This window comes from Cyprinus carpio, chromosome B10 (genome assembly GCF_018340385.1).
Source record: "Cyprinus carpio isolate SPL01 chromosome B10, ASM1834038v1, whole genome shotgun sequence".
NCBI classification, from domain to species: domain Eukaryota; kingdom Metazoa; phylum Chordata; class Actinopteri; order Cypriniformes; family Cyprinidae; genus Cyprinus; species Cyprinus carpio.
Window position 1 is genome coordinate 12,514,622 of NC_056606.1, and position 23,174 is coordinate 12,537,795.

The 23,174-nt window shown below is 36.7% G+C and overlaps 1 protein-coding gene and 1 long non-coding RNA gene across 4 annotated transcripts; one reads left to right on the plus strand and one right to left on the minus strand.

The window, feature by feature from the left end:
• The first annotated feature begins 988 nt into the window (after positions 1 to 988).
• LOC122138705 lies at positions 989 to 1,708 on the plus strand. Its single transcript, XR_006155746.1, has 2 exons — positions 989 to 1,235; positions 1,591 to 1,708. It is a non-coding gene; the product is annotated as an uncharacterized LOC122138705 (long non-coding RNA).
• A 1,270-nt stretch (positions 1,709 to 2,978) lies between these two features.
• Positions 2,979 to 20,245, minus strand: LOC109076317 (short transient receptor potential channel 4-like). Of its 3 annotated transcripts, none has more exons than XM_042732565.1 (11): positions 19,810 to 20,245; positions 15,512 to 15,915; positions 12,845 to 13,363; positions 8,852 to 9,197; positions 8,628 to 8,767; positions 6,650 to 6,978; positions 6,365 to 6,560; positions 5,978 to 6,172; positions 5,505 to 5,546; positions 5,162 to 5,251; positions 2,979 to 4,332 (listed from the first exon to the last, which is right to left on the minus strand). In XM_042732565.1, the coding sequence occupies exons 2-11, from the start codon at positions 15,887 to 15,889 to the stop codon at positions 3,796 to 3,798; spliced, it is 2,772 nt and encodes a 923-aa protein (XP_042588499.1). In that variant the 5' UTR covers positions 15,890 to 15,915; positions 19,810 to 20,245; the 3' UTR covers positions 2,979 to 3,795. The 3 variants fall into 3 exon arrangements, with proteins under 3 accessions (XP_042588499.1, XP_042588500.1, XP_042588501.1); XM_042732566.1 differs by having other exon boundaries at positions 19,805 to 20,245; XM_042732567.1 differs by lacking the exon at positions 19,810 to 20,245 and adding an exon at positions 18,220 to 18,417.
• Between the last annotated feature and the right edge of the window lie 2,929 nt (positions 20,246 to 23,174).

The window sequence follows — 23,174 nt, forward strand, 5'->3', positions numbered from 1 at the left end:
GAGGCCGTGAAGCTGTGCGCAGACACCAACATTTCTGTCAGGATTGCCAATTTTGGCGCTCTAAGCCACAGAATCCAAAGATGGCTGACCTTCCACCCTGCAGGCTACGTCTGTTCAAGCCACCATTCTTCTCCACTGGCGTAGACTGCTTCGGGCCCTTTCAGGTGAAGATAGGTCGACGTCAAGAAAAGAGATGGGGGATCTTATATAAGTGCTTGACGACCAGATGTTTACATCTTGATCTCCTTGAACACCTAGACACAGACGCCTTTCTCCTGTCTTTACGACGCTTTATAGCCCGCAGAGGGAAGCCCTTCGAGATACTATGTGACAACGGCACCAACTTCACTGGAGGCGATCATGAGTTAAGAGAATCCTTTAGTCAAATGACACCTGAACTTCAGACACAACTGGCTAAACAGCAGATCCAGTTTCGCTATATCCCACCGAGCGCCCCTCATTTTGGCGGTACATGGGAGCGAGAGGTGAAGTCAGTTAAGACTGCTTTGCGAGTCATTTTACGGGAACAATCCGTGCCTGAATCTGTGCTGCAAACATTACTAGTGGAAGTAGAGGGCACACTTAATTCCAAGCCACTTGGCTATGTTTCATCGGACATTGCAGACCCGGACCCTGTGAACCCGAACATGTTACTCATGGGACGCCGTGATGCCTCCTTACCACAAGTCCTTTATGACTCCAATGAGCTCTTGGGCAAACGCAGGTGGCGACATAGCCAGGTATTGGCTGATCAGTTCTGGACTGCTTTCATACGCAGCTATCTACCAGAACTACAGGGCAGACAGAAATGGACATCGGATGGCAAAGGGTTGGCAGTAGGACAAGTGGTGCTCCTAATTGACCATCAACTCCCACGAGCACTATGGCCTGTGGGTACCGTGACAGAGACCTATGCAGGAGCAGACAAGAGGATTCGGACAGCTAAAGTCAAAGTCAAGGACAAAATGTATCTGCGTCCTGTTTGTGAAACTGATTCCACTTCCTCCAAAGAGGGATGAGGATAAAGACACTTTGGATGGCCTTTCTTAAGGGCTACAATTAGCCTGCTGGTAATTGGGGGCGGCAATGTCAGAAAGACCACCGGAACGGAAATTAAGAAACGGTTTCTGACGGACTGATATTGTAGTTGCTACTTCCAGTAGACTGATGCAATAGCCAGATACAGACGTGCGCTCTCCATTATTGTTCAGTGTTGTGCGTTTATGCAAACAAATGTGAGTAATCATGTAAATATTTCATTAACACTTTGTAGTTATAATTGTGAATGTCTGGCGATCTGTGGAATGTTTTTGAGACGTGTAATGACGATCGCGATGTGATCGCGGATAGGCGCTAATTCCATAAGCCGCGTGAGTCTGATCACATTGAACTCACACGTGTTGTTGTATTTCATGCTGCGTCATGCCGTGTATTGGAGTTTACTTTGTTATATAATATTCATATATTATCTGATAGTTGAGTATTCGTTTGTGATGAGTGATTTAATCAGTTATTGATATTTTGTGAGTTAATTTGCAGTGAATATATACAGATTTTGTATTCATATTGTATTCTTTATCTGTTTCACAGACCACAACGCAATAACCTGTGTCAAATACTACCATTTGATCCATCATATCTTCAGATGATGTTGTAATGGATATCACTGATTACCTGAAAAGTACTATTAAAGAAAAGCTTGAAAGGATTCACATCGACCATGCCTGATTCTCTAACCGGAATCAATGTCCATATTTGTCCGCCAGTAGAACTGAAAATTTAACAAGGTTGACAGAGGTGGTACCCTGCCACAGGCGGTGTTATGCAAATCTTCCCACATCGTGATGTAGACATGTGGGTGCGTGTTAGAATGAGCCGTTTTAGGGGGGCGTGGACAAGTCTTAACTTTTATAAAGAATATCTCTTTGGATTTGAGACTTTAGTCTTTGCAACTTTACAGATATTCTTCATGCACCAAGAGCTTGTAACACTCCAAAGAGAAAGGAAAAATTGAAATCGCATCCTATGACCCCTTTAAATATAAATGTACCGTGTACTGAGGCTCTGATTAGGATATATGTAGAAAACATCTATTTTCCCTCTGCCAAAAAATACTTAAAAAAGGAAGTCAAAGCAGAATCAGCTTTTGCACATATCCAAGTAACACACAGTAGTGGCCTTTTGTTTCTCAATTATTCTGATTTTGAACAAATTGTATGATTCAGTGACTCACTCATAAAGACAGAAGTTTGTTTTGTTCCTGAATGATTCATTGTGTATGAACGAATCAACTGAATTCATATATAAATTGCTTGTTGTCACCTACTGGTAACCTGCAGAAAGAGTCACTGAAGCATCCTCACCACTAATGCACAGACTGGCAGCCTGTCTAGAAATACACAAAGATCACATTTTCTGTATTTTTCTCTTCAGTGATGTAACTGTTGAAAATCCCTGTGAGGTTAGCTCAGTAGTTCTGGATTTTAGCATTCACAAAGCATAGCGTGTCAGCGCACTGCCCCTTGCTGCAGTGCAAATGACTCGCTGCTCTTCATTCAAGTGCCCTTGGGCTGCACACTGGACTCTCTAGGGTGCTAATTCAAATAAATTATAGATGGGCCTTTGTATCCTGGTGAAGGATGGAGAATGTGAATCAAATTAGATGGGGAAATCTGCCCACAGTTTAGCGTTTCCACCCCATCAAACTGTGCAGCACTGCAGGAGTCTGAGCCTATTTACAGTAAAACCACTACAGATCCTCCATTTACATTAGTATAAGAGATAACCTGATGCTGGTTAAAATATGGAATGCCATGGGTCAAAATAAATTGAAGCACAACAGAATTTACATTAAATCTAATATAACATATATTGGTTTAAGCTCTGTCACACTGCTGTTTGAATGCAGTGTGAGATTTTCTTTTTTTCCCTCAGGTTATGAAAATATACACTGAGTCACACAATAATACTGAGTCATAGTACAGCATATATTTATTCATTTATATTTGTGCATTAATTCATGATCTGTAATAAGAGGCAATAATCTGTAATGGAAACAACAAGGATAGATGGAATATGACATTTAGAAGCATAAAGGACTATGTACTGTGCAAACTCTATAATACCATGTTCTCCTTGTTCTTTAGGATGAATACAAATGAGAGGAGGAGGAAACAGACATGATTACACAGTACATTGTACCATACTGACTTTATGATTTGCAGTGTTTACTTTGGACTTTAATCCATGTTTGTAAAAAGACACCCTTCATCCAGTTCCTTCTTTTATACAACTGCCTCTTGCTCAATGCAAAACGTGACTTAAAAGGTAAAAAGTTGTAAATATTTGCATAGTAACCTTTATTAAAGATATTAGGTTGCATGACGGTAATGACATCTCTTAACGTTGGAAACACAGATAGCATAAAATGCTAAATCTAACAGAGTAAGGCAGAATGAAAAGTCTAGAATAGCAAGGGGTCTGCTATTGCTCCTTCATATATGATTCAGCAGAAAAGGGAGCAGAGCAGCGATAAACTACAGGAGCATTTACACAGTTGAGAGTGTAAATCACTGTGAATGACAATGTTGGACCCCATATTCTCCTAAAAGTGGCAATCATCCCTGAGACTCCAGAACAACTCTTGATGTTCAGCTCATACAGACGCAGCGCCCTGCACTGGACCTTCGCCACAGCTGCTTCTGGGATAAAGAGAGAGTTCAGGAGACAAGCATCTTTCTCTTTGTTTTGCAGCATTCGGAATCTGATTGTTAATTTTTCAGAGCGTGAATGCCGTTATAATCTACTTCCTTCATATTCTTTTTCCTCCTTCATCTCGTCATCACACATATAACGCATATATAACATTTCTTCATCCTCTTGCAAAGTCTCATTCATTTCGTCCTTCTCTGTTTCATTGTTTTGGTTCTCGTTTTCTCCCTGTTCGACATCATCCTGTTCTTCACTTTCAGATTCACCAGCTTCTTCTGACACAGAGTAAATCTCTCCTGGGTTGTTTGGCCCTTTGCAGTCATTTTGATTGTTAACAGTATCTTTTGAGACGAAACCATCTGCTAGGCCACTTAAGCCGCCAGGCTTCCAGGGGTTGGCTTTGGGTCCACCCTCCTGGATCATAGAGGTGGTGATGTTCTGCAGTCTCATTTTGCCTTTTAGTTGACTTCCAGCTGAAGTAGAATTGCACTTTAGAGGGTTATCAGGATACACTAGGTTTGAAGCTCTTGTGTGCCCTTTTGAGTTCGACACACCTCTCTTAGTGCCCTTCACCATTCCCATCACCTCGTAACGGAAGCTTGAGATGTCCTGTTTAAGTTCCTATGATAATAATAACCACACATTGCTCAGTAAACTATAATGTACAGTTGATGTAAAACAATTTAAGAAATGGACAAATATAATTAATCGCATCCAAAATAAAAGTTTTTGTGTACATAATATATGTGTGTACTGTGTATATTTATTATGTATATATAAATACACACATATGCATGTATATATTTAGGGAAAAAAAATTATGTTTATATATTAAATATATTTAGATATTAATTATATGAATATAAATATATGCATGTAAATATTTTCTAAATATATATGTGTGTCTTTATATATACATAAGTATACATAGTACACACACGCATATTACAAAAACACATTGTCCAGCACTAATATATATAAATATATATATATATCTATATATATATATATATATATATATATATACTTATTTGTCTTTATGTGTTAACTCTTTCTTTGTTTGATAAGTAGCTGTTATAAGCAGTGTTTTTATTATAAAGCAAAACTTAAAAAATAATTAGTGTTGAATGAAATAAATATATAATAAAGTATACTGTATATAATAAGCTGAATAAAATAAAAATATTTGAAATTGTTGAAATGGAAATTGTAAGTTTCGGCTTACAACAAAAATAAAGTTATATAATATTAAATAAAATAAAGGAAATTAAATCTAAGAATAAATCTTATAAAATTGACAAAAGCACATAACAAAATTACTAAATGTTAAACTAAAGTGAAAACAGAAAATGTAAAAATAAAAGTTCATTAATTCAAAATATTATCAAGTATTGAACTATAATAGTATGTAAATAATATATATATATATATACAGTGAAGTACACTTTACCTTAAAGTTCTCCTCAGTTAATCCCGCTTCTTTTTTGGCATCCCTAATCATTGCTGCCACATACCGCTTAACCAGATTTCTAAGTACCTCCTAAAAAAATTTATTAATTTGATTATGAACCGGGAAAAGATTAAACCAAACAAGCAGCTCATAGAGTCTTTCAGAAGAGTCAAAGTGCATTTAAATGGGAGATTAATGTCTAAATTCAGAAGGAATTGTGTTGATTTACACTGTATGAAATAAGAGATTGTGGTGAGCTGGAACCTTTCATCTATTGATCTGATTCAAAGTGCACTTTGTAGACAGATTAAATGATCAGTTGCTTTGAAAGAGACACCATTACCTGGTACTGGCGGTTTGTGCGGACGTTTTCGGCAGCACGCATCTGAGAAAAAAAGAGAATAGATCAATTGTATTGATTTTTCATGACACCTACTTTGCTATATTACAAGGTAGTGAAAACCTCAGCAGCTCCAATCATTTTGTTCACTGAATCAATTAGCCTCGTTTGAACATTTTAAAGATTACTCTTCATACAGAGCAATCGTATGACTTCACAAGACATGGACTCTTTATTTTTATTAATTTTTTTTTTTTTTTGGTGATGTTTGGTTCTTTCTGTATATAAAGAATATAAATCACCATCTGTCTGGAAAAGAGCAGCGTAAACATTCTGATAAAAATCTTTTTTTGAAGAAAAAACAGTTCAGAAACATGACGGTGAGTAAATGATGACAGAAATTTAATTTTTTAAGTGAACTAACCCAAATTTGAATATTTATTATAAACAGAAGAGGAGAGCAAATGGCTTATTACCCCAAGTGATCCAAACGTCTCTGTTCTTTTTCTGTGTTTAATATTGAAGAAGTTGGTCTTGATCCATCTGATGAGGTACCATGCTGATTTTGGACTTGGAATGATGTTGAAGGGAGGAGGCAGCGTGCCGCCCTCCTCAAAGTAGCTCATCCAAAGTTTCGTTCTGGCAAACTTCCACTCAATATCAGCATGGTCCTGTGGAACAACCAAAGAGAAGAACTGAATATGCCAATTAAACAGTAAACTGAAAGAATATTTGTAATTCATTTGTTACACCAAACGAGGCAAAAAGTGAAATAAAAAACTTAAAACTATATAAATAAATGTATAATTTTTTTAATTGTGTCCAAAAGATAAAAAAACAAACAAATAATTTAAAGCACTTACAGCAATATGTTGGTAGGAATTATTCATCATAGCAATGAGCATATTAAGAAGCACCACCAGAGAGATGATGTTGTAGGTCCCAAACATTGTGGCTCCAACAAATTCAGTGAATTCGTGTTGGGCGTCAACATTGGTCACATACAGGGCAACAAGACCAAATATAGACCAGAACAATGACTGCAATGTCTCAAACATGCTGGGAAAACAATCCAAAAACATAATATCACTATTTTACTGCAAAACAAGCAAAATTAAGATCAAATCTATAGATATGAGATTGCTTACGTGGTGAATGCATTGTTCTGCTCTGAGCAGCGGATACCCTTGCATGTGACATTGTTAATCATTTTGCCAGGAGTTTCATAATAGAAATACAGTTGATTGAGTCCATTTGCAAATGCGAGTAGCACCAGGCAGTAAATGAAGAGGAATTTGAGGATGTCCAGCAGCATTCGGCCGAGAGAGATCTGAAGGGGGCCCAGGTGCGAGTTGGCCGTGAAGAGTGAAATCAGTCGTAGGGAGCTAAATATGTTAGCAATGGCAAACAAGGCCTCGCCCACCAAGGCGGGGTGCCACATCCCCCAGGTCTGCCGCTTCCCGTAGTCATCAAACCACTGCAGAAATATAAGTGTTGAGAATTACAGTATCATCATTTCTTTTTTAAGTTATATTTTTTCAGCTTTTTATTCCTTTATCATTTAGACAGGACAGCAGAGAGATGACAGGAAAGTATTGGGTAGAGAGAGGGATCGAGTGGGACCAGCATAGACAGGAATCAAACTCAGGTTGCCGTGAGCGCAGTTGCACTGTATATGTCGGCACACTAACCACGAGGCTATCGGCACCAACACAGTATCATCATTTCAAACCTCTTTGTTTGTCCAGTTAAGACTAGACTAATATCTTGTCCTAACTGGGCACAACCCAAAACATTTTCCAGTGACAAGTAATTTGTTTGTCCACAATGAAAGTCCAAATGTTTTGAATGCAAATCACAGCCAATCAAAAATGTTTGTGTTGTAATGTTATGCGGACCACAATTTTGAACCAATGAGATTCCACACTGGGCAGAGCTACCCAACACTGGTTAGCAGCACTTTCAACTAGTCAGTAAGTGAGATTTCTACTTGCCATGCAAACATTTTTGCTGAAATTAAACTTTTTAGTAAATTTAATTACATTTTTTAAATACATTTATTAATCCTTTGGTATTGTTCCTTTAGTAGGTACACTTGCAATTATTTCTGGTCAACACAGACTGGAGACTATAATCATATAATAATTTTATTTTTATAAAATTAATGTACTATATTTCTTTTCATTAATGTTTTATTTTTTCTTTGTACTATATTTCTTTTCATTAATGTTTTATTTGGGGATTTCATGTTACTATATTACAATATTCACATCTAAATTATGCCAACAGTTTCATTGATACATTATTCAAGAACCATTTGGTCTATCAAAAAACTCTTGGTCATTTTTTTCTGGCATGGTCTCAAGATGTTAGAGGTCAATATGGGAAATGCGGGTACATTTGGGAATCTGAAGACACCAGTCTTAGGGGGTTTTTGACAAACCGTTCAGAAAATATTAGGAAAAAAAAATTAGACAAACCTTCTAGGAAAAATTCGACCCACTAAAATGTAAATTACTGAATGTATTTGACTCGGCATGAGCCGAGGAATCAGAGGGAGGAGGAGATTTTGCTTCTCAACCTTATAGTTGAGAAGTTATTAACATAAACATATGTGTAACTTTAGACATGATGGTTTGAATTAGAGACTCCAAATTTGCAGTGGTTAATGTTGAGACTGTCCTCTATCAGTGTGCCAAATTTCACAACTTTTTACCGTACAGTTCTATGGGCTGCCAAAGACTAGATGCAGAAGATGAAGAAGAAAAATAAGAAAATTAACATAAAAGAGGTGCTTGGCCCCAATAATTTGTGACAATATGAGTGTTTTTATTCTATTTTTAATTAAATAAATGGATTCTTGGTGAGGATAAGAGACTTTTAAAAACATCTTGCCACCCCTATTTTGAACAGTATTGTATATTACTGTATATTAGTTTTTTTTAATAAATGTTCCAACTGGATTGTTCCAAGGCCTGGAATATGCTTTAGACAAATACTAATTCACACATAAAATATCAAGGAAATGTTTCAGTTTGTAAAGCATATGTTCATGAAAAATAAAAGTTAAGCCAAATTCAGTTTAATACAAAAAGTGTAAAAGAATACTTCATTTTTATTTGTTACCTTAAAGTAAGTGACGAACTTCAATGAGATGGTGGCCAGATACAGAGAATTCATGACAAAGTCCATGAGGTTCCACCAGTCGTGAATGTAGTCCTGAAAGCCACCGTCCCACATTTGTTTGATCTCAGCCCATACAAATCCTGTAAACCAAGAAAATAAATCTGCAACTCTTTGAAATAAAAACTTCAAATCAGACAGATTTTTCAGCCATAAACACAAATTACCTAAAACCCAGGGTAGGATCATCCATTCCACAGTGGTGGGCTCTGGACCCTGCTTGGTGGACCTTTGATTGTCCTTGCCGTCCACGTGTTGGGAGGCCAACAGCAGGAGAAAGAGGAAGGTCAGATAGGAAGCAGTGTGGCATATAAACTTAATGAAGGGTTTCCGGATGAAGAGGCCATATTGGCTCTTGGGAGCAATCAGGTAGAGCAGCGAAAAGAAAGGGAAGAGGAATCCGATGAACATGCAGGTGATGAACTTGCTGGCCCAATGGCGGCGTCTCCAGCCTGAGAACTCATCATACCAGCGAGATGCGAGCAGCTGCTGACAGTTTGGCTGTGCTACAAACTAACCACAGAATAATGAAAATAGAATAAATTGACACTGAATGAACTAAAATAAATTGACACTGTTAACTAAATAAATCAAGACAAACAGTACATGTAATGTATACATTGAGTTATTGGGATTTTGCTGAACTTTAATGATCTCCTTGCATTTTCTCACTGGAATATGCAGCAAAGCAAAATCATTTTCTGCTTTCTATCATGCATGGAGACTGTCATCACTTTTTGCAGTTGCATAAGAAATGCTCTCTGCAGGAGAATACAAATAACAGAGCCATGTCCTAATGAGAAACAAGTGCCATTTAAAAAAGAGCAAACAAAAAAGGCACAGAAAGGCTTACAGTAACACAATGTTCTTTTCTCTTGGGGTGCTCTATCTGGTTCTCATCATATCTGGTTTAAATCCCTATATGGTTGTTACATGAGAGCTTTTCTGCATCTTTTGCAAAACCATCTGGGCTGCACATGGAACATGGACATAGACATGGACTTAAACATGTGACTGTCATTTTGTGATGTCAGCAGCAGTGAAAATCAGCATACTACATATACTACATATATTTTGTAATTAAATAAAATGTAACAAACATAAATATGTACAAACCCGATTCCAAAAAAGTTGGGACACTGTAAAAATTGTGAGTAAAATGGAATGGAATAATTTACAAATCTCATAAACTTATATTTTATTCACAATAGAATATAGATAACATATCAAATGTTGAAAGTGAGACATTTTGAAATGTCATGCCAAATATTGGCTCATTTTGAATTTCATGAGAGCTACACATTCCAAAAAAGTTGGGACAGGTAGCAATAAGAGGCGTGTACATATAAGGAACAGCTGGAGGACCAATTTGCAACTTATTAGGTCAACTGGCAACATTATTGGGTATAAAAAGAGCCTCTCAGAGTGGCAGTGTCTCTCAGAAGTCAAGATGGGCAGAGGATCACCAATTCCCCCAATGCTGCAGCAAAAAATAGTGGAGCAATATCAGAAACGAGTTTCTCAGAGAAAAATTGCAAAGAGTTTGAAGTTATCATCATCTACAGTGCATAATATCATCCAAAGATTCAGAGAATCTGGAACAATCTCTGTGCGTAAGGGTCAAGGCCGGAAAACCATACTGGATGCCCGTGATCTTCGGGCACTTAGACAGCACTGCATCACATACAGGAATGCTACTGTAATGGAAATCACAACATGGGCTCAGGAATACTTCCAGAAAACTTTGTCGGTGAACACAATCCACCGTGCCATTCGCCGTTGCCGGCTAAAACTCTATAGTTCAAAAAACAAGCCATATCTAAACATCATCCAGAAGCGCAGGCATTTTCTCTGAGCCAATGCTTTTAAAATGGACTGTGGCAAAGTGGAAAACTGTTCTGTGGTCAGGCGATTCAAAATTTGAAGTTCTTTTTGGAAAACTGGGACACCATGTCATTCGGACTAAAGAGGACAAGGACAACCCAAGTTGTTATCAGCGCTCAGTTCAGAAGCCTGCATCTCTGATGGTATGGGGTTGCATGAGTGCGTGTGGCATGGGCAGCTTACACATCTGGAAAGGCACCATCAATGCTGAAAGGTATATCCAAGTTCTAGAACAACATGTGCTCCCATCCAGACGTCGTCTCTTTCACAGAAGACCTTGCATTTTCCAACATGACAATGCCAGACCACATACTGCATCAATTACAACATCATGGCTGCGCAGAAGGAGGATCCGGGTACTGAAATGGCCAGCCTGTAGTCCAGATCTTTCACCCATAGAAAACATTTGGCACATCATAAAGAGGAAGATGCGACAAAGAAGACCTAAGACAGTTGAGCAACTAGAAGCCTAGTTGACAAGAATGGGACAACATTCCTATTCCTAAACTTGAGCAACTTGTCTCCTCAGTCCCCAGACGTTTGCAGACTGTTATAAAAAGAAGAGGGGATGCCACACAGTGGTAAACATAGACTTGTCCCAACTTTTTTGAGTTGTGTTGATGCCATGAAATTTAAAATCAACTTATTTTTCCCCTTAAAATGATACATTTTCTCAGTTTAAACATTTGATATGTCATCTATGTTGTATTATGAATAAAATATTGAAATTTGAAACTTCCACATCATTGCATTTTGTTTTCATTCATAATTTGTACAGTGTCCCAACTTTTTTGGAATCGGGTTTGTATTTTATTTATTTATTCAATTTTTCACAAAAGGTATATACTGTATTTATTTAAGCACTCTCAGGGGGAAAAAATCCAAAAGCTGTCACTGGGGTGGTACATATTTGCATACTAATATGCATTTACATTTTTACATTTATGCATTTAGCAGACACTTTTATCCAAAGTGACTTACAATGCATTCAGGCTAACATTTTTTATTTATTTATTTATTTAAAACTTAACATGCATTCCCTGGGAATCGAACCCACAACCTTTTGTGCTGCTAATGCATTGCTCTACCACTGAGTCACAGGAACACATAATAGGCACTTGTAAGGTATTGAAAAGGTACCACCCCAAAATATATATATATATATATATATATATATATAATATATATATATATATATATATATATATATTTTTTTTTTATAGGCACTTGTAAGGTATTGAAAAGGTATCAAAAATTATTTTATTTTTATATAAAAAAAAAAAAAAAAAAAAAACTATCAAATCAAAATATCTTGACCACCATTTAGGTTTAATTTCTCTTTTTGTTTCTCTAATTTATGAAAGACAAATAATGAGATAGAATGCTTTGGCCATCTAGCCTAATTTGCTATCATCTGGCTGTGATGTGGAAGATCTTCTAGAGGAATTTCAATAACTCAGCTATGGAATATTAAGATCCTGGTGGGCTTCTGTTAAATTACATACAGATGCCACAGGTGAATAAAAGGCTACATCTTCCACAGCTTGTAAGCATCACTTCTTTCTCTATTTTCAGTCATGTTTAAGCAAGTGCAGTGCAATACAGTACCATACATATGCATGGCAAAGTAAAAACCTGCAAGCTAATGTATATCACATAGAAGCCTCTTCTGCAAAAGAAGAAATTTCCTTCTAACTTTCAAACAGAAAGTGCTTGTAATGTTTAATGTGCACAGAAGGGGGCAACAAAGATCCATATATTGCAGCCACTCTGCAGCATCCCTCTAAAGCAGTCGTTCCCCAATACTTTCCTGGATGTCCTCAACACTGCACATTTGGCATGTCTTCTTTGTCTGACACATCTGATTCAATTCATCAGCTCATTAGTAGAGACTCCAAGACCTGAAATGGACATCCATGGACATGGTTGGGAGCCACTGCTCTAGAGAGAATAAAAAACAACCTACCTTCTTGTGGTGAAAATATTCTACTAACTAAATTTGCTAAATAAAAAAACACGACATTAAGTATGTTATGCACTTGATTGGGGATTGATGTAATTGCCAAACCAACAGTCGTCCAAGCACAGTCCCTGTCTACTGAAACAAACAACTATAAACACCTGTGTTTGTAATGATGAACCTTTGTAATACACTCAAGTGCTGTTTCTATCTGGAGTGATTATTTTGTGCTACTGCTAATGATCTTTAAGTAGTTGTAGATTGCTTTCAAATCTCTTGTTGTCCAATGTTGACGTCTGAAGAGCACAAAACTCACCTCTTTCTGGTGGTACTTGATAGCCAGTTTCAACCTGGCGAGATCATTATTCCCTTCATCCTCAAGGAGATTCATATCGTCCTTGTAGTTCAGAATCAGTTCGAGCTCTCTGGAGCTGCGCGTTTGGTCAAGCAGATCTTTGGCAAACTGCTTGCACTGCTGGGAAAGCTCTTCATACTCGGACTTGAATTCATTCTCCACCTCGCTGAGCTCCTGGAGCTCCCAGCTGAGTTGGAAGGCAGTCAGGAAGGGGTCTTCACTGGAGAGGGCGATGAGCGAGGGACTGGCCAGGGCCCGGTAGATGTTGAGACGGGATCGGGAATGTCGCAGGCTGTCCACGTCTGAGCTGGACACGCATTCCATGCAGTTGCAGCGCACCTGGTGGGGCTGGGGCATGGACACACCCTTCTGAACCAGCATCTTGATGATCTCATAGTTGTTGGTGTGTGCGGCCAAGATGATGGGCGTTATGTCAGGGGTAAAATCGGAGAACTGTTTATCCAACAGGATAGGAGGCACCTAGAAAAGAGACAAATCAGGGTTGATAAAGTTCACAATCAATTTCTTATTTTGTATCTTTGTCTTGTTTTCTAGTATAAATGTGATTAAAACAAGATACATCTGCTTGAAAAAGCAGAATTATGGTTTTCAAGTCTTGTTCGCAGAGAAATTAAACTAAATTTAGTTATTAAAATAAGAAAAAAAAAAAAACTTAATGGTTGAATCCTGTGAAATCCTGTTGGAAAATATTTCAAGCATAAACCTCATTAATAGTTGATTTCTCAGAAAACAGTACCTTTCCCAGTAGTATCTTATTTTAATGGTGTTTTCACTGGAAAACAAGACAAGAATACTGAGTAAGAAATTGATTTGTTGTTAAAGAAGCCACACGCTATCACTGTGACCTTTAACCCCAGGATGCTTCATGGTGTCTGTCTCTACAGTAAATTAAAGTCCATGCAAGGCATGTCAATTCAGTCAGTCAATCTTCGTTACACCCCCAGGAAGATATTTTGTGTGCAAGCTATAGATAAACATGTAAGCAGTAGCTGATGTCAACTTGAGTCAACCAATTAATCAATAAGCTGATTGGCACTTTTAACAGAAAGGTGAAAGATCCGTTCCTATTGCCCCCATATTAAACATTAAAATTTCTCACATTCAGTTGTCTACAAGCAGTCTGGACCCTCCTCCTTTAACGTAAATTAACAAATAAAAGTGTTGCTAAATGAATGTATATACACTACTGTTCAAATGTCTGAAGTTGGTAAGATGTCTCTTATGCTCACCAGGACTGCATTTATTTACTGCACATGTGGACAATAAAGTGACTAAACTTATTTGATTAAACAAATATTACATTTTGAAATACCTTATATATTTTGAAATGTATTGTATTCCTGAGATGGCAAAGCTGAATTTTCAGCATCATCACTCTAGCCTTTGGTGTAACATGATCCTTCAGAAATTATTCTAATATGCTGATTAGGTCTTTAAGAAACTTTTTTTGCTTCTTAATATTTCTTTGTGGAAAATTTTTTGTTTTCAAGATTCTTTTATGAATAGAAAGTTCAACGTTCATAGAAATGTTGTAACTTTTGATCAATTTAATGTTTCCTTGCTGAAATTATTTCTTTCTTTCAAAAAAATAAATAAATAAATACTGACCTCAAATTTTGGAACGGATGTAGCTGTACGTCCATTTTAACAAAATATTACTGTTTACTCACACTTAAAAGATGACTTTGGGACATAGTTAAATATACAAGGTAAAACTTAGAAAAAAAATATTTGGACACTATTGTGCATTATTTTCCATACACATTATGCCATAAATGATCAAAATAAATGTGGTTTACACTAGAACACTTTTTCAAAAATCCAGTTACAATCTAGTTGCAAACCACATCAAAATGTGATCTGGATCAGGCTAGGTAAAATTTCATGTGTTTTTGTTTTGCTGTTTAGACTACAATGAAAAATGCATTTGAGTGGGATTTTCTGTGGTATACAACAATAAATTTCATTTTTGCAGCCTGTCTGAACAAAGCCTTTAAGCTGTTCAATGCATGATTCAATTATTCTGTGCTATCCCACTAAAATATGTATTTCATTTGCTCAGCCAGATATTATGACAAATTCACCTTCTTTTTCTGTGATACATGGTGGCATGGTGATCAGTTTGCTACACTGTGTGCCACTGAAGTCATTAGCACTTTATCTGTAGCAGGGGTCACAACCCTTCAAACATAGTGGAAAATTACTTAATCTTCAGCTGCAAGACAGTGAAAAGGATAATACAAGTCATTTTCACGGAAAAGCAAGAAAGCACTATTAAGAAGAGCACTACTTCCAAAACTTTTAATTAAACAGCCAGGTCTACAGGGAACAAATCACTTTCAGAGAGGATTAGTGCTTTCTCGGGTTCCAGGTACCACTGTGACATGGTCAGGAAAACTATTTGAAACGCTCTGAAACAGTTTGGACGTAATCTGCACATTTACAGTCGCTTCACAAAAGAAGGGATTACCAAGGCAACTGGGAATTCCTGCAAGTGTAAGTTGAATTGAAAAGAGGACCCAAGAGATGTTACAGTAGGTGAGACATCAAATTGTTTCAGGTATACAGGAAAATCTGAAGTAAATTTGTCAGTGATTGCCATCTTACCTGCATGCCCCCACTGGACTTTTTATGATTCAAAAGCAGCTCCACAGCCCCCACCACTTCCTTTCGTATGGCGTGTAAAAGTGCATCCCCCACGTACACGTTAAAGCTGAGCAGCAACTCAATAATTTCCAGGTTCTCATTCTCAATGGCAATCAACAGAGCTGTCCGTCCCAAAGGGTCGATGCAGTTGATGTTGATTTTGAAGTAGATCTCTGCTTCTATCAGCGCTTGTTTGACGCTGGCATAGTCACCTTTCTCCACAGCACACAGGTAGGCCTTTTCCAGTGGTGACAGTTCAGACTCAGCTCGAACTATCCGCAGAGGGATCCGGTCCCTGTACGAGAAGTTATCCGTTCTGCGAAAGTAGAGCTGTGACATTGCTGCTATGCCTTCATGTGAGACAACTGGGCAAGAAGAGAGATGGAAATAGAGAGACCAAGTACAGACAATGAAAGGATGCTGGTAAATGAGGGTAGGAATCATGCATTACAGAGGAAATGGCTCTAAGAATTGCAAACCATCATCTCCACACCCAACATCCCATTAGCATGACACTTAACCCTCATTTGCTTGGTTTTCTGTTGACTTCGAGGTTATGAGGAGGTTATTAGATTTGGGCGTTATGTTGAAGGCCACAATGAAAACCTCAGATACTTCTAATGGGACAAGATCTTAATGGAGTTAAGAGCGCACTTGATGTTGGTTAAGTCATAAATGTATACCATGGACTGGGTTTTTGTTGTTTGTCTAAGGGCAAAGCAATCCGGTACATTCAAAGGTCATCATTAATGTTATCAATAAAATGTCTACAGGGAATTTAACCTGTTGACATTGTCCCAACAGTTTATGAGGCATCTCACATCCAAATGTTAGGATCAGTTTTGCTTTCCCTCACCACACAAATGAACTCTGAAAATGCCCTCTTGTAAGCTGTCATTTGGATTGATGTAAATCACTAAGACTGCTGTGGGGATATTGTATATTTGTAGACCAAAACCCAGAAATGAGTTAACAATTTATCACTACCGGTTCCACCGGTTTGAATATTGTCTTTCATGCAGTGTGTAATGTAGCTGTATGTGAATGCAAACTGTGTGATAAATAAAGTTGTTGTCTCCCAAAAGAAATAACTGTTGTTAATTATTCAAACTCCCACTCCCGTATTGTCTACACTTCATGGGGTAACATATATAACATAATAACATATCAGTTCATTGCGGGATTCACAAAATGCTTGTTCTTAAAACAGTTTGACAAATAATTGATGTTTATATTTTCTATCGAGCATTCAAAATATGGTACTATGGCAGTGTCCGTATCGTTTCTGACATGCGCTGTATCCGGTAGACCAATCACAACAGACTGGGCCATCTGACCAATCAGAGCAGAGTAGGCTCACAGAAAGGAGGGGTTTAGAGAGACTGAATCTTAGAACTGCTTCGAACAAATCGTTTGAGAATCATTGAAAAATGAGGTGATATTAAATGCATATTTTGACAAACTGAAAACGTTGTTTGACCTTGCATTGCATGTAAACCTATTGTAGGAGACTTCCAAAACAATATACCTTAAAAATGGCACAATAGTATGGTGGCCCAGTAGTGCACAACACAACAGAATTAAAAAAAAGCAAACATAAGCTCACAACACAACGCAATTAAAAATCCTGACTACTAGGGGGCAGTTGGTCTGCAGAAGAGCAGAGCTAAACTGTCCAAATCGAAAATAATATTGATTTATTTTCTGCTCGATTCATGAATCGATACATTAAGATTACCAAGATATCAAAACGTTCAGTAAAAACACGTTGTTCATTTAAAAATCGATTACACATATTAAGTTACACATATTAATCACTTACTTTGAGAATTTCTAGTGGCGCTCGAGGAAATATCGGTGTATAACTGTCAACACTGCTCCCCTAGTGGTCGGGAGCATTTCTGTTGTGTTGTGGGTTAATGTCATTGTGTTGTGAGCTTATGTTTGCTTTTTTAATTTCGTTGTTGTGAGCTTATGTTTGCTTTTTTAATTGCATTGTGTTGTGAGCTTATGTTTTTTTTATTTTTTTTATTTTGTTGTGTTGTGAGCTTATGTTTGCTTTTTTAATTGCGTTGTGTTGTGCACTACTGGGCCACTGTGCTATAGGGGCATTTTAAACACCTTAAATAAGGTCTGTGGTTAACACAATCTCAAGATATTTTTACTAGGGATGTCCCTATCAGGTTTTTTGTTTTGTGCCCCAGATCCGAGTCACTGAATATTGAGTATCTGTTGATAGTGAGTCCCAATCAATCCTTGTATTTTCCTATTGCTTGGTGCAAACTTCAAGTACATTAAGATATAAAATTATTAAAATCAATCCAATTTATACAGGGATGTGCAGAGAGACATCACTGCAGCGCTCTGTAGGCGAAATGGGTAAATTTTCTGTAGTCACTGAAATCCGCATATGTGTCCTCTAGATATGGGATAGATATTTGTCATAATAGGTTCATAGCATCAGGGGACTGAAAATACATATCTAACCATCCACAATTGATTCAGCTTGTAGATGATGCTGATGTTTTATGGAAAGTGCTTTCTGGTGTGTGCGTTACAGGAACATGCTGTTAAAACATTTTGTTCTTCAACAGACTTAACAGTTACTATTCTAAAAGCTCATTGTGTTTTACAGATCCAAATATATATAAACTTAAACAAACACTTACACTTGTGACTGGCACTGACAGATATAGTCTAGTGATGGTCTTCAGTCTTCTCAGTGTTCTCATACAAACTTGTAGACTCATGAGGATCTTCCAGGCTTCTATTGTTACACTCACTGTGTCAGATTAAACAAACGTGTAACACATAAGCTAAATGTTTTGCTATTTTTTATATATATTTATTTTTTAACCAAGTTACTTAAATTCCTTAACTTTGGAATCAAAATATTACTTATACAGTAGAAATGTTGCTTGTAGTCAAAGCCTTTGAACATATGAGAACATGAAGGCCTAATAATAAAAATCGATAGATTTAAGCACTTTTGTCTTATGTTGTGTATGTTGCATTTTGTAAGTACCATATTAATAAGATTATTGTTGCTTCTAGTGAACTTGGACCTTTGTTGAAGTTATTTCTTCATAAAACTGTTTATAATCTACAAAGGTGCTGTTTTATGTGCACTAAGGTTTTTTTTGTTTTTTTGTTTTTTGATTGTGTGTGGTGAGAAACAATTATATATTAATTTATTAAGAGGCCACTCACTCATAATTCCTCTTACACTATTTGCAATCACTTATTATATTTAAAAAAAAAATAAAGCTAATTTATTTTATTTAATTAAGCAAAAACCTAAGATCTGAATCCAATAAATTGGTTCAGTTTACTCTTTCAGAAGACTACCTTATGAACTTGATGATATAGGCTACTAAGAAATGTGATGTAGGCTACTTCAACTAAATTAAGTGTTAATTTAGAATTTTAAAGGCGTTTTAGACACATTTGCACCCCGTAGATTTTAATTCTGGCATTATTTGGTCTATTTATGAACCTTTTACACAGTGAAGTGGTTTTAATATAATTTACGAGGGCATTTTCATAATGTGCGAAGAAGTGGTTGATGAACACAGACAGATCAGTGCGCAGTGCGCTCTTCAGTTTCCACTCATGACTGCCGCAGGCTGTCTCGAAATATTGTGAGCTGCCTACCTCAGCAGCATTTCTGACATTACATGGTTTTGTCGCGTTTCAAGTTTGCAAAATGTCAGAAAAATATATATATTTTTCCTCGCGCATCCAATACCCAACCATGATGCACATTATATAAAGGTAGGCAACGTGTATGAAAAGCAGGCTACATATTATGCATTGCTGTAGGCTAGTTTAAAGCAGTCTTCGGAGAGACTTACTTGAGACTGAATGTAGCCTATTATTGATTTTCAAATACCACAGTAATTCTCTGCAAAAGCGCTTTTATAAAATGGAACTAGTTGTCACTTTACACCCAAAATGCAAAATCTGTTGTCATTCTTCTCACCCTTGTGTTGTTCTAAACCTGTATGACTTACTTTTTTACTGGAGGAGGTGTAGGCTATACTATACTACATGTAATAATAGCCTCAGTATCCATTGTATGGGGAAAAAAGATGCAACAAAGTAAATGGTGACAGATGCTGTCATTCTGCCGAACACCTCTATTTGTGTTTAACGGAGGAAAGTCACACAGATTTAGAACAACCTGTGGGTGAGCAAAGAAAATAATTTGCGTTTTTCGGTGAACTGCCCTTTTATGAAATAACGGAATCTCACCTCACCTGTTGGTTTTGGATGTTGCACCGACTCGTGACTGATTCCGTCTAACTAACGTACAACAGGTGCCCAACGAGAACAAAACCCGTTACACTCCAACCGCCTCCACAGAGAAAAAAGCGCGAAAATGCGCAACGGTAGAAATAGAACGCGGGAAAATAATATCCATTTGTACGCGCAGCGAGGCTCAGCGATCCTCTCATTTCGCATTCAAGATGGAGCTAATCTGCAGAGTTTCCCAAAGCCGAACATATTTTTTGTCTGTCTCCAGAAAGTGCATGTGCGAGATCTTTGGTCGTTTATCATCTTACATATTCGCTTTCCCAAGTAGGTTTCATCGCACTTTGGTGTGACGCGTTCTCATCTTTCGTTAAGAGTTATTTTGTTCATTGAAGAGACTCGGAGCGCAAAGGCTACCAGATGTCCTGTCTGCATAGTCTCTCTCTCTCTCTCTCTCTCTCTCTCTCTCTCTCTCTCTCTCCTGAGAGAGTGCTTGTACATGTGTATACGGTTCACCACTCGATGTCTAGTATATCACGGACAGTCTTTAAAAGTGCACTCAGATTTTAAATGCTAATTAAAAAGGTTTGCCCATAATGAATTGGAAAGCACTTTTGAAAAATAATATTTAACAAGAAAAAAATAGACATATAATAGCCTATAGCCTACCTAGAAAAGGCTGGCTCCTTAATGGGCACTGCCATGTTTGTAATCACATGACCAATAATAATAATAATTACTTTATATAGTGCTTTCAGTCAGTCGTCAGGCACTTAAAGTGTAGAAGTCAACAATAAGGAAATCAATTGTTTTAAATCCTACCAGTGACTTTATGCTTGACAACATAGTGTAGGCTGAAAAATAGACTGAATTAATTCTCAATAATTATCTCAAAATTGATTGTAATATATCTCAGGCACAGGTTAATATAGAAATGTAATTTTACACTGAGATGAAAATGTTTCAGAGAAAATCGAGATACTGTCCTTCTGAATATCATTTGTTTGGGCTCAACAGCAAAATGAAACCTTTAGATTTATCATCAGGAATTTATTACATTGCCAAGCTGTCTGTTAGAACAGATGAATGTTTTGGACAGTCTTGAGAACCATGTGCCATTTATTCACATGTACACTTTGCCGTCAAAACAGTAAATGAAATGTGTCCAGACACTGAGATGATTTTTGTCTCTCTTGTTCAAACCTGTGAAACTGAGTCATTGATCTGGATTTGAAGTATTAGGTGGGAAGAAGCCAACTCTAAAACTACACATTAAACATCACAGAGCAAGACTATTCAAACTGCAGCAGCAGCCAAAGACATTTCTCTGTGAGAATTTCATGTCATCTCAGAGATGTGAAGGACATACAAATCAAAGATGTGGAGCCATAAAGCAAATTTCACATAATTCCTCTTGCAAAATGTTCACCAGCTGTCATATTCAAACTCCTCTGAGAATATGCAGGTTTTCAGCCCAAACTGAAAATCTTCTTCTGTTTATCCTTTTTTCTTTTTTTTATCTTTCTCTTTCACAGTTGTTTGCATAATATCAGTCATCTGATTCTCAATGATGTAGATGTTTACAAGCATCCTTCATGGTGAACGCAATCCCAGAGTGTTCCTGCCACAGGATGAAAAAAAAGGTAATTCCAACTTTTTATCTCACAATTGATTCACGAATTCTGAATTGAGATTTAAAAAGTAAAAAAAAAAGATTCAAAAATGTGAGATATACACTCAAGACAAAGTAATTGTGAAATTAAAAGTCGCAGTTACTTTATTATTTTTAATGGTGGTGGTGGTGTGGGGGGGGTCTGAACTGCAAGATGTAAACTTGGAATTGCAAGGAAAAAAATTTCAGAATTCAGTTTATATTTTGCAATTCTGACTTTTTTCTCCCCTCATAATCGCACGTTTATGTCTATAAAAAAATCAGAATCAGAAAAAGTCATTAAGCTTTTTTTTTAATCCCATGGTGGAAATGGGCTTACATACATTGTATTGATAAAAAAAAAAAATTAACAAAATAAATAAATAATTAAAACAAACAATTAATAAAATTAATTCAAATTGTATTTTATTTTCATTAAATATTATATGCTTTTTAGAGTATTGCACAATTAGCTTAGCAACATACTAACAACAAGCTACTGAAATCAACTGGCTAAGCAGCTTACAAATCATAAATAATTTAACTAAAAAAAAAAAAAAAACACATTCAACAAAGTTAAACAAATTCAGATTTGTATAAGCTTTTATCCCAGATGCAAATTAAAGCCCATTAATCAATTAAAAAGTAGTTTTCTTCAAGTGTTGCTGGAGACACTTTACTATTTCAACCTTTCCCCTGGCTATAACTGTTTAGAATAACACAGGGTTAATAAATCATATAATGTCCATACTGTGCTACACCCTGTAGATTCCTTGCATGGGAAATAAATATGGCAGTGAGAGGTAGGATGATGGGGAAACAAACAAACAGCTGAATTAGCTTTTAGATGTTCATGTTTCTAAATGAGCCCCTCCGAAAGCTGGGCATACTGCTACCTCCAGGCAATAACAGAAATATCTTGGTATTCACACCTCAATATAAACACTCACAACCTACATAAAGAAAAAGAACAGGATAATAAAAATGAGAATGGAAAACAAATCCAATATCACCTTTTTGATTCCAATCTTTCTAAACAAATATCAAGATTTTCAGTTTAGACCATTAAAGCCTGTGAGCAGATAATGACACAGTGAATTATAATAAAATGGGATAATTTTGCAGAATGTCAGTATTGATTTACTGGGCCAGACACAATAAATTAAACGTCTCCTGTTCTTTGTTTGTGCAGGTAGGACAATTTGTGTATAGCCTACTTGTGGAGAAATGGAAAGAAAAGCTTTATCAGGCCTCTATATTCATGGCAGCTGTTTAAAACCATATAGGTGTTTGCCACAAAGAGACCTGCTAATTAAAATTGATTGGATTTTACCCTTAGAGAGGCCATGGCCATGACACTGCTAGTTCCAGATCAACATTCTTGGACCCTATAGTATTTGTACAGACAGCAAGACAGCAAGCCTCCTTTTAATAGTGCAATTAGAAAAATAGACAATATTGTTCTAGCGCATGCACATTGTTACTCACCATTTTCTTTTATGCAATGCTTCTTGTCTCAAAATCATTTCATTGTCTTTTTTAAAGGTGCACACAAAGTATAAAAAAAGTATAAAATTTGTGTAAGATTTATCTTAATTAATTAATTTTTATTAAATTTACTTTAAATTTAGAAGAGTATTTAGGATAGATAGATAGATAGATAGATAGATAGATAGATAGATAGATAGATAGATAGATAGATAGATAGATAACAAACTA